The 12,426-nt window shown below is 48.5% G+C and overlaps 1 protein-coding gene across 1 annotated transcript; it reads right to left on the bottom strand.

Annotated features, from left to right (window-relative positions):
• Window positions 1-9,404: 9,404 nt before the first annotated feature.
• On the bottom strand, window positions 9,405-12,188 carry LOC306803884 (inositol 1,4,5-trisphosphate receptor-interacting protein-like 1). The gene has a single exon (XM_079309798.1). It carries the CDS (start codon window positions 12,170-12,172, stop codon window positions 10,709-10,711), a length of 1,464 nt encoding a protein of 487 aa, XP_079165924.1. The 5' UTR covers window positions 12,173-12,188; the 3' UTR covers window positions 9,405-10,708.
• Between the last annotated feature and the right edge of the window lie 238 nt (window positions 12,189-12,426).

The following is a 12,426-nucleotide window of genomic DNA, read 5'->3' as shown; positions in this document are numbered from 1 at the left end:
CCTTCAATCTCTGTAGGACAGTGCACTCCTGCCATCTCATGGACACCTCATGAACAGGGAGGAATTCCTCAAAAGGAAGAGGGGATTATGATGAATTTTTCTTCAAATCTACTTCAAGAGTTGAGAATTTAGCTAAGTATTAAACAGATTAATTTTTTGTTTCTTTTTGCCTTTTTGCAGGCTTTTGATTATGCAGTTTTCACAATGAACTCAGTGTGGTTGTTTCCGATTTGGCCCCGTAGCATCTGGCAGGGAGCCTCTGTCTGAATGTGAGACTTGCTGCATCCAGATTTGATTCCTTTTCCTTGGCACAGCTTTGCCTCCTGCTGATGGAAGCTTTAAAGAAAAAAAAAAAATACCATGACATAGGAAACACTGCCAAAAAACATCAACATGCTTTCTGGCTGCCATCTATTGTGCAATGCAAACCTCTTGAGATTTAATATTTCTAAAACTGAGGTGCACCTGTTTGCAAGAGAAACTACCTTGTCACATGATTTTGCCAAATCACTTTAATTTATTTTTTATTTATTAGCTTTAGAATGTGAGTTTCCTCCCTTTACTCCTTTACTCCCTCTTTTTCCTCTCCACCCCAAATTTCTCAATGCAAAAATCCTTGTTCCAAGAGTTTCTATCTGTAAATATGTGATGTATTTCTGCATTTCCCACTCTCTGGCTTTGATTGATCCTTGTCTTCTACCAACAGTGAGAACTGCATTGATTGGGTGCATTTGTCTGGAAGATCCTGGTGCCTGCTGCACCAATTTATACCAGATAAACTCCAGTTTGGCCCAACTGGGAACTTGGCAGTGTTTGCAAGGTCACGTTGGTTCAACCAGCTCTTCACTACCCCTCACTGGACTGAAGAGGGCTCTGCTGTCTGGCCAAACCTCTCTGTTTGCCACAAAAGAAAGTTTCTTCTTCAGCTTGAGTTTATTTCAGTTGTTTTTCAAGGTAGATTTTAGCTCCACAGCTGCTTGGCTGGGATGGGAATCTGAGACAGAGTTGGATGTCACAGGTGGGCTGGGGTGAGCCAGGAGAGCTTGGAGTGAGGAAATCTCCTGAAAACAAGTGGCATCACTTCATTTTGCTCCCACCTGGTAGATCAAAGTATTGCTCAGTGATAACGCCTCCAGGTGTCACAGAAATAAAGTGCTTTGCTCAGGTTACACTTGCTTGTTGCTGGTGTCGCTGTCACAAACAGAGTGAGCTGACTTCAGGAACTGTTCCTGAAGGAGCTTCTTCTCGTTTTCAGAAGAGTGGCAGCATGGTCTCACTTCCACCTCCCTTTGCCCAATTGTTTCTCTGCTCTTCAGGGAGCAGAAGGGCTGGGTGTAAATTGGCTTAAGTTCGAACCAGAACCATTTCACCACAGTAGAGCTGCTTGAGTTCAACAAGAATTTTCACAGTCTAGATTCTGGAAGACCACATGTTATAGAAAGAGTGAGAAAGATGGTTTTCTTCCTCTTTATGGTCTTTTTCTTGATCATTTGCCTAAAGCTTGCTACCTTCTTCCTAATTTCTGGCCTTTACCACCCCATTTACTCTGGCTAGTTAATCATTATTAAGCAAAATTCCTTCTGCCTCTCTTTCCTACTTTCCCCCTGCAAGTCTCTTCTTCAGTTCTCATATCCTCTGGCCTCAACTCGAGCTCTCCTGGTCTTTGCTCTTTGCTTCACTGCTTCTGTTGTGTAGATACTCCACAGCCTGGAGAGCAGGAGCAGCACTTGAGTAGCACTCCAGAAAGGACACCCATGTGCAGGAATACAGAACACTTTTCCTTCAGAAGGAATCTGCTGTGGCAAGGACTCCTCTAGTTTTCTCCTCCATGGAGCAGTTTGGATGCAGAGTGTGGGCAGATGTAACCTTGGCATTGTCCTCCTCATCAATCCTTGGGTTCCCCTTGCACAGCCCCATCCCCTGTGTCCTGTCAGGGCCCCAGGGAAGGGGGGATATTCCCAGAGGAGAGGTGTCTGCTGTGTCCCCATTCCCACTGTGCCTCATGTCCCTGTGTTCAGGTGGGCACAGTGAGGATGATGCCTCCTGCCAGCCCCGTGTTCCGTGTGTCTGCCAGGACTGTCCCAGGGCAGCCGGGCAGTGACTGCTGTCCTGCGCCCTGCTGTCCGTGCTGCCCTGCTGGCAGAGCCCTGTCCCTGGGCAGAGCCGTTCCCTCCCCGGGCACAGCCCCATGGCTGCTCCCTGCTGCGGCCTGGCCTGGCCCCAGAGCAGGGTCCCCGTGCGGGTGGCCCCAGGGTGGCCGCGTGTCCCCAGCCAGCCGTGCCTGGGCAGCTGCCTCAGCCGTGAGGGCTCAGAGCTGCGGGAGCCCACGGCTCTGTGCCGCCCGCGCTGCAGAGCTCCTGCTCCAGCTGCCAGGGCCCGGGCGCCCTGTGCCCTGTGGCCTGGCGCCCCGACGGCCGTGCCGGGCCCTGCGTGCTGCCCTCACAGTGGCACTGCTGGCCCAGGGCTGTGCCAGCCTTCTCCAGGGACACCTTCCCGCAGCCTGGCAGCCCCTGCACGGGCCCAGCACAGCCCTGCACAGGGGCTGTGTGCAAGGGCCTGCAGGGACAGCGCCGGGGCCGGCGGCTCCCCAGTGCCACAGGGAGGCCTTGGGCTGGAGGCGGGCAGGACATTCTGCCCTCTGGGGCTGCTGAGCCCTGGCCCACGCTGCCCACAGCAGCTGTGGCTGCCCCGTCCCTGGCTGTGCTCCAGCCCAGCCTGGGAGGCGCTTGCAGCATCCTGGCCCAGTGCAAGGTGTCCCTGTCCTCGGCAGCAGGGCTGGGACAAGGCAATTTCTGAGGAGCCTTCCAAGCCAAGCCATTCAGTGATCACAGAGCTCAGGGCAGCCGGGCCTAATTTCTGATTAGAACTAGTTGAGCACTTTCAGTTTGGTTGATTTCAAGCAGGCAGCTCACCAACCCACATTCACACTGCATGACTTTTACCGACACTAGAGATGTGGCTGAGATGAATAAAGTCTTACACAATCTTGCTAATATATTGTATTTTATTGAAAGAAGAAAAAAGCAGTTCCCAGCCCTCCCTGCAGAAATGCACTGACTATAGAGCACTAATATAGGTTGCAACCGATAGCAATCACAGATACGTCTTTACTTGCGTATAAAAATAATATTATATATGTAATATATTGTATTCATACTATGAATTATATATATTGTGTAGTTCTATTAATATATAATGACTATAGTATATCTATCTCTAAGTTATATAGAAGTATATCTACTCTGTGAAAATCTTTCCAGACATAAATGTCCTGAAGGCATTTGTATGTTTCACAACAAATAGTGATACTTAATATGAGCTCTTTTCATTCTTATTCTTATTCTTATTCTTATTCTTATTCTTATTCTTATTCTTATTCTTATGTTTATGCTTATTCTTATGTTTATGCTTAGTATTTAGCCATAATAATATATTCTACTTGACAGAATTGTTTTTTATCTGGATATCATAACTGCATATATCATATCTTTGACAATATTTATATTAGTATATTGTTTTGTTTCATTGCATTTTACTATATATGATAATAAATAATCTTCACAGTATATAGTAGGTGTACACTATATATATATCTAGGAGAAAATCCATCTAGATTCTTATATCTACAAAATTTCAGCTCAGTTGTGTTGGAGTCAGTGAATCAAGGGTCTCTGAATTCTTTAGAGAGAAATCAGTGCAGGAATTGAATGAAAGCTTTTCGATGGATTACATTATGTGAAGCCACTCATACATAAAATAGAGGTGTAAGTTTACATTTTAGGGTAAATAAGTTTTGAAGAAATCTCTCATGCTTTTAGTGAGTGAAAGGTTTCAGATGCCAGAGTAGAAGTCCAAGTTCTAGTGAAGGATGAAATACATACTAGTTTTTTCAGTGAAGCCTCCAGGAAGATAGTTTTAGACATAAAAAGTTCTACACAAAGAATATTGCTTACATTTTTCAGATAGAACAAGATAGACCTTATGCATAGTTTATACATAATCTGGTGTGCTAAAGAAATAGAATTGTAATAGGTTAAGGGGTGGTGATCCGAGTTTGTGTCTTAGCATGTTAAGAAAATTGTCTATAACAGCATGCCTTGGGAATGGCTAATGTGTTTTGCCATGGCTTTTGGCCATTGCTTTTGCCTTTTTGCTCTGCTTTGCTTTGCTCACCACCATCATCCACAGCCGAGAAGAAGACAGGAGCTGCCCAGAAACATCGGCCCCACTGGGACCTCCAGGAACAGCTTCTGCTTCTCTTTAAAACTTTATACCAAAACTGAGCATTGACCTTCATGTCTGTAACTTGGCTTTTGACACTGATGTGCTTCTACAATAAACAACTTTGTAGCAACTATTAGCGACTTTGCTCCTTTAAAAAAAAACCTGATGAACTCAGAGCCTAAAGCACCAAAAGTCTAACTTCACAAGTTCCAAGACAGTTTGTCCAATGCTGACATGAAGGTGTCCCTTCCAGGTACAAGGAGAGACACTGTCCATTGAATGATGCCAGCAAAGCAGTGCTGATGTTTCCACTTGGTCTTTTTGTTTTTTTTTTCTCTGTCTCACATTCCCGCTTGTTTCATGGTCTATATTTTGGTCCTTTTCACAGGCCAGGTACAACTGGGTGTTACAGGTGACTTTGGCCCTGCATGTAGGGCATGTTCTCTCTTCACGTGCATTCTTAGGAGTGGGGAAATTCCAGAAAGGATTTATGTAGATCCGGGTGGCTATTTTGAAAAATGAAATGATGCAAGAAAGTAGAATAAACTGTCCTATGGCTGTCCACATGCTGAGGGGGCAAGAGAGGCTGGGGGAGCTTTGCCAGAGTTTTTGCAAGCATTCTCTTCTACTTAAAGCACTAAATTTGTCCTATGAGTTCTGTCTCTTCTGCCAGCTGTGAGCACACAAGCACAGCTCTGTGCATTAGCCCTTTCATTCAGTTTTCACCGAGAAGGATTCTTTTCAACCAGTTTTGCAGATCCTTGTACTCGTTTATCGCCTGGTGGTGTGCAACCGGTTCCTCTGCCAGGCGATGGAAGAGATTGTGTGGCTGAGCCATTTGAACATCTGGGGGTAAATGGATGTCCTGAGGCTGCCTCTGGTTCCCCACAAGGAAGTGGTTGAGGCGTTTTGTTAGCACACATAAGCCCAGGGTATCGCTGATATCCAGCAGTCGCCGCAGCAGGTCTCTCCTGCGCCACCGTGACACGGGCACCACAGTGAGCAGGTGCATGACCAGAGTTTTTATGGAGTAGGTGGGAAAGCAGAAGGCCAGCACAAGACGCGTGAAGAACTGCAGGCATTTGAGATGCACACTGTCAGGGGGAGCCTGCTCGGCGATGTGCTGGAAGAACTTCATCTCTGCCACAGAATAAGTCTCAGGCCAGACTGTGCTTTGGGTGTAGGCCTCTCTAGGCTGGCTGCTCACAAAGATGTCGGAGTCGTCTCTCTGCACCCCAAACAGCATCTCAATCCTGAAGATTTCTATGCCATTGGTCACTTGGAACAGGCAGGAGCGTCTGGATGGCAGCAGCTTCAAACGCCAGTTGTGTGACTGAGGCAAAGCTGGCCAGATGGCTCTCACCAGCTGGTAGAACCAGCAGGCAGTTTTCTGCACATCCAGGTAGGAGTCGGTGCACAGGGTGTCCAGGAGGCTGGGATCCTGATTGCTCCTCAGCTCCTCCTCGGGGTGGTGCAGGAAGCACAGCATGTTCTCAGCCTGCTGCTCCTTGCTGCAGGTGCACTCCAGCTGCACGCGGACACGGAAGTTCCTCCCTTTCCTCTGCTCTGCAGAGTCCAGCTCCAGGTGGAAGCTGTGGCCTCGAGGAGGAGTCATGGGTATGAGCACCTGGTACACAACGTCCTCCTCACGGGGACTCCAACCTTCGAAGGCGCTGCCCACCCCGATGGCTCGTTGCAGGACTGGGTAGAAGCTGTTTGCCAAGACGTGTCCAAAATAAACTGTATATTTGTCCATGAGGTTCAATGTCCACTCGCAGCCTTTCTTCAGGTCCTGTCCAGGGCTTTGTATGCGTTCCAGTAGAATTCTGCCAATGTTATCATCAAAATCCTTGGATCTTTCATAGGTTGGTAGTGCAAGGTCATTGTTTTCTGCGTTTGCAGCCTCATTGACAACTCTGTTTTCAACATTATCTTCTCCATTTTCAGCAACATTGCCGACTTCCTCTACATTTCTGTCATCATTGTTATCTTCCTCCAGATTCGCATCATCTTCTTCTTCTGCGTTTCCAACATCGACTTCCTCATTTGTATCCCCATTTCTGATTTCCTCTTCATTTGCACCACTGTTTTTGTCTTCATTCTCTTGTCTCCTCAGCCTCCTTTTGCACCCCATCAACCATAGGACCACGACAAGGACCAGGAGAACAGTAACAGCTAAGAGCTGCAAGAACAGCATGAGCTGCATCTGCTTCAGGGCGAGCTGCTCTGCCTCCCGCTCCATCTGAATCTTCTCCAATTCCAGCTGCATTGCTCTCAATTCCATATGATGGAGTGTTTCCTCATCCTGAGCATCACCCATGAACTGTGGGTAGTGGATGAGGCTTTTCAAAAGCACAAAAAGCAACACTGCTGCTTCCATGGTCTGCAGGAGGATGGAGAGAAGGCCTTGAGTGGGGCTGTGAGGGAGGCAGCTGGCAGTGGGGGCAGCAGGGATGGGAATGCTCAGGGCTCTGGGGGCAGGAAGGACAGGACCCCAGAGAGCTGGCAGGGAGCAACAGCTGTCCCTCTGTCCCAGCAGCAGCAGCAGCAGCAGCAGCAGCAGCAGCAGCAGCAGGGTGCCCTGCCCAAGGCTCTCCCATCAGGGGCTGTCCCTGCCTGCAGGGGGAGAACCCAGCCCCAGGTGCAGCGTTTCTGCCCCGGCCCTTGTCCCCAGCCCAGCCTCCCCAGCACGTGTGCACTCACCGCTTGCCCGAGCAACACTGGGCCAGCGTGACCTGCTGGGCCCTTGCATAGCTGCCCCCATTGTGACATGTCCCCTGTGATGTCACGGGTGTCACAGCACATCACAAGCCAGCCAGCCCCGCCCTTTGTCCCCACCCTGGCTCAGCCTCTCAGGGTGCCCATGGTGTACTGCTTAAGGCTGCTTTTGAGTGAAGCTTCTTCAAATATCTGCGATTGCTCTTTCTTTTGGATTGCTTTTCATCTGCCCTCCATTGGCAATCTCTTAGATATCCATGTTGGAAAGCCTCCTTGAGGATCACTCAGTCTAAGCTTTGAGTCCTCACTGCTTGGGCTACATTTTAATCTCAGGGTCATTGGCATTGAAAAAGTCCCTTAAGATGACACAGCCCAATGGCAAACTTAACACAGCCTAATGCACCCATCAGCCAAGTCGCCAGTTTCCACATCCACATGACTTTTAAACATTTTTGAAAATGGAAAGCCAGCCATTTCCATAGGCAGCCTGTTCCCAAGCTTGGCATCCTTTTTGTTGATGCATTCTTCCTAAGATCCAGTCTAAATATCTGAATCTGATGCAACTTGAGATAATTTTCCTTGATCTTTTTGCTTGTTTCCTTGTGTCACAGGACAAGTGGGAACTTCAGACAAGCCCTGCCTTTGCCTAATATTTTGGCAATAGCTTATATTTAAGAAATCACTCTGGCTCACATCTTCTAAGGATCAAATCACTATAAAACTAATTATTTATCAGACAGACAGGAGATAATATGCAGAAGATCTCAATCAGTGTTTCTTACTACTCAGTATAAAACTAAAGAGAACTAGAAGTTGATGGCAATATAACCTAAATAGTGTAAGGCATGAATGTATCTTTATGAAAACTAGTTAAGGAAACAGCATTGGTTAGGTGTCAAATGTAATGTAGCACGGAGATGACAATAGTGTGTATATTTTCCACTTAACCTCCACAGCAGTTACTGTAGAACAAATGTCCTTGTCCATGGGAGACAGACCACACCTTTCCAGAGGAATGAATAGAAATTTTTTGCTTTGTGGAAGTTTGGTATGGCTCTTATAGTCATAAAGTGAAGTGCCTGTCAGTCAGAAATCCAGCTTCTCTTTCCAGATCTCACTTCAACAGTAAGATGTTTATTAGCAGTTGGGAGATGCAAGCCCACTCCTAACCCCATTGTGCCAAAAGAATTCACTGCAAGACAGTTTGTCCTGTTTGAATTATCCAGTTAACAAACAGCTGATCAGCTCTGGAGTGGGGCAAGATTTTCTGCCATGCCTGGGAGAATATATCAACCCCACCTGGCTATAACCTCCCTTCAGGAAGCTGTAGAGAGCCGTAAGTTCCTCCCCAAGGTGCTTTTTCTCTCAGCTGAAATTCCCCACCTCCCTCAGCCCTTCTTCATCAAACTTATGTTCCTATAGAAATCTCTCTAATGAAAAGAACTAGCATGTGGACATCAATACCTTTGAAACTATATGCTCAGGGACCCTTATTAATTGGTTCCTTGAGCTTGCTCTTCCCCAAGCCTAAGGAGTAGCTCTCTGGATAGTTTCCCCCATAACACCTAAGATTTTTTACTCAAGTATTTCTTGATTATTGTGGCCAGGACTGTGCCAACCACTACTTCACCCACAAGAGCATCTCTATATACAAACAAGAGGTCTAGGAGGGCCCTTTTCCTAGTTGGCTCCCACAGTACATATGTCAAAAAGCTATCTTCTGTGTGGACTTTGGGAATTTCCTGGGCCTGTTCAGCTCTTCTCCATGATGGCCCCATTTGCAGTTGAGAAATGGAAGTGTTCCTTGAGTATCACTTTGTGTGACTGATCTAGAGATTTCCCTTCATTCCTTATAGCATCATCCACAGTTGTCATCAACCTGGCTCGGTGATCCATTGCACACTGGGTAAAGCTGACAGAGGGAGTGGACTGTCTCAAAAAAGGGATAGCAGGCAGTGTCCAAGTGCTAATGACACTCTCTCTCACGTGTCCCCTGGCCAGAGCCTCTTCAGCTGCATAAGGTTTGATTGCCCAAATGTGCTTTTACTCCACAGGAACGAGGTGGCAGCAATTCCCCCTGCTGACTGAGCAGTGCCTTGTCCATGTCCTGCATGCTCAGCTCTGTGTCAGCTTTTGCCCAGGGAGTGTCTAAGGATGGGCAGGTTCTCCATGCAGACCCCAATGAACACAAGGAGGAATACTCGCAATGCCTCTTGCTCAGCTCCTGACCAGCTGGAGCTGCCAGCAAGAATTTCTGTGCCCAACTGAAATTATCCCCGTGGCTGTGACAGTGTGAGAGGAAAGTGGGATGAAAGTCAATCATTTGAGCCACTGTAGTGTGATGACCCATCCTTAAGGGGAAGGGAGCACCTAAGATTTGTAAATGCTTGTGATCGAAAGGGATAACAAAAGCCAGGGGTGTGTCCAAACAATCAGAAAATTGTATTAGCTAAGCACAAAATGAGTGTGCAAATTGGTACATTTGTCCCTGACCTACTATATAAGCACATGACAGGCGGTTTTGGAAAAAGGGGTAGTGTTAAAGGGAAGGCAGGAATTCTAGAGGGAGAGATGAATTAAAGAAAGACAAAGGCAAAGAAAGAAGAAAAGAGAGAGAAAAAGAGGACAGCAGTCCTGGTTCTAGTGTTTATGTAGTGAATGGCATGTCAATCCCAGCTGCAGTGGCAATCCAGGTGATAATCCCGGGTTCAGCAACAAGCCAGCTGTGTTGGTCTGGTCTATGAGACATGCAGAGTCCTGAGGGCGCTTCCCAGACTTGGAAGTTACCTTTTAATGGACAGCTTCCTCTGCCCTAAAGGCAAATTTCCCACTTTCTATGTCAAGTAATTATCATGTCCAGTCCTTTCTTTCAGGCCTTCCTGGAAATGAGTCAGAGGGTTTGGGTGGTTTTTGGTGGTCTTAGTCCCACTCTACAGCCCTTGCCCTCTTCTTGACCTCCTTCCTGTTCTTACGCTGTACTGTTCTGTGGTTCATTCTACAGAAAAGTGCTGCCCTATTTCCCCCTGGCCCGCCTTCCCCAGCCAAATCTTGCTCTTTCTCACAGCATGTTAATGCCAGCAGTTCTTGGTTATTCCCAACAGCCCTTAGTTGGCTCCACTGTCATCCCATTATCATTGTTAGAGACACACACATAGGTCCCTTAGATTCTGGGAATCAAGAGCACAAAAGGTATCACTTTGGAATGCTCTTTATAGTCGCAACTATATAAGAGTGGGCTTTAGTCATAGTAATTTACCATCCTTCAGGTCTTTTCCATGTAACTTTATTTGAAGATTTGTCAAAAAAAAATATTATCCAACTTGGATCCTAAGTCAGAAACAGAAAGAAGTTTCCAAGGCTATTCCTTGAAAAAATGGTGCTAGCTAGACACCTGTGAGTTCCTGGGGACAAATAATGTTTTTGATACATTCCAACGGGATTAGAACAAGTGGAGTTTGGGAAGTCCGAGGCCTAAGGAGCATTTCTCAGATGGCAGCCAGGCGCAGGGGGAGTGCATCACCACAATCCATCCTGCATTGGAAGTCGGCTTCTCTGAGCCTCCAGCCCATGGTCATCACTGGATGCTGTGCTGGGGAGACTGTTGAGATGACGTTGCTGCAGCTGCTGCTGGCACAGTGCTGCTGCACAGCGTTTCAGCGTCTCTCTCTGCGTGCCACATTCTCCTCTCTCTTTGCCTGCACTATGAGATGGTTTTCTGCCGTTGCCTGCGAGCCCACAAGCACAGCTGTGTGCATGAGCACCTCTTTCAGTGGCCATTGAGCAGCACACTTGCGAGCCGATACTGAAGATCCTGGTACTCACTCATAGCCTGGGAGTGGGCAGCTGGATGCTGTGCCAGGTGATGGAAGAGATTGGGTGGCTCAGCTGATGCAATGTCCAGGGGCAACCTGATGTGCTGAGGAAATCTCTCGTTGCCTATGACAAAGTGGTTAAGGCGCTTCTCCTCCAGGCAGCAGCGCAGGTTCACACTGATATCCCCCAGACGCCGCAAAAAATTCCTCCTGCGCCATTGTGACACGGGGACACTGTTGAGCAGGTGCATGACAATGGTTTTCATGGTGTAGGTGGAAAAGCCAATGCCCAGCACGAGACGGGTGAAGAGCTGCAGGCATCTCAGGTGCAGACTGTCAGGGGGGGCGCGCCTGGCAATGTGCTGGAAGAACTTCATCTCTGCCACAGCACAGCTTTCAGACCACAGAGTGCTTGGGGTTCCAGCATATCCAGGCTGGCTGCTCACAAAGATGTCGGAGTCGCCTCTCTGCACCCCAAACAGCATCTCAATCCTGAATCTTTCTATGCCATAGGTCACTTGGAACAGGCAGGAGCGTCTGGATGGCAGCAGCTTTAAATGCCAGTTGTGTGACTGAGGCAAAGCTGGCCAGATGGCTCTCACCAGCTGGTAGAACCAGCGGGCAGTTTTCTGCACATCCAGGTAGGAGTCGGTGCACAGGGTGTCCAGGAGGCTGGGATCCTGATTGCTCCTCAGCTCCTCCTCGGGGTGGTGCAGGAAGCACAGCATGTTCTCAGCCTGCTGCTCCTTGCTGCAGGTGCACTCCAGCTGCACGCGGACACGGAAATTCCTCACGTGCCTCTGCTCTGCAGAGTCCAGCTCCAGGTGGAAGCTGTGGCCTCGAGGAGGAGTCATGGGTATGAGCACCTGGTACACAACGTCCTCCTCACGGGGACTCCAACCTTCGAAGGCGCTGCCCACCCCGATGGCTCGTTGCAGGACTGGGTAGAAGCTGTTTGCCAAGACATGTCCAAAGTAAACTGTATAATTGTCCATGAGGTTCATTGTCTTCTCACAGCCTTCCTGTAGGTTAACTATCGGCCACTGGATGTGCTCATGTATCAGCCATCTCAGATCATTGTCAAGAACAGGATCTTCATCTTCCTCGCCACTGTCCTCTACCTCATGGCTCCTTTTCTTCCCGTAAAAATACAGTCCCAAGAGAAGGACAAGGAGCCAAGCAACAGCCCAGGCTTGCCAGGGCTGCATAGAAAAGTAGAGCAGATCTGCCCAGGGACTTCCACTCTGCTTCAGGAGGAGCTGCTCTGCCTCCCGCTCCAGGCGAATCCTCTTCCATTCCATCTGCTGTGCCCGCAATTCCATGCGACGACGTATTTCCTCATCCTGAGCATCACCCACGAGCTGTGGGTAGTGGATGAGGCTTTTCAAAAGCACAAAAAGCAACACTGCGGCTTTCATGGTCTGCAGGAGGATGGAGAGAAGGCCTTGAGTGGGGCTGTGAGGGAGGCAGCTGGCAGTGGGGGCTGCAGGGATGGGAATGCTCAGGGCTCTGGGGGCAGGAAGGACAGGACCCCAGAGAGCTGGCAGGGAGCAACAGCTGTCCCTCTGTCCCAGCAGCAGCAGCAGCAGCAGCAGCAGCAGGGTGCCCTGCCCAAGGCTCTCCCATCAGGGGCTGTCCCTGCCTGCAGGGGGAGAACCCAGCCCCAGGTGCA

The sequence above is a fragment of the Erithacus rubecula genome (assembly GCF_903797595.1).
Source record: "Erithacus rubecula genome assembly, chromosome: 6".
NCBI classification, from domain to species: Eukaryota; Metazoa; Chordata; class Aves; order Passeriformes; family Muscicapidae; genus Erithacus; species Erithacus rubecula.
This window is presented reverse-complemented; position numbering and strand designations above follow the sequence as displayed.

What these genes read in the sequence shown, in the direction of transcription:
- LOC306803884 (XM_079309798.1), bottom strand. Translation starts at nt 12,172, where the DNA reads ATGAAAGCCGCAGTGTTGCTTTTTGTGCTTTTGAAAAGCCTCATCCAC.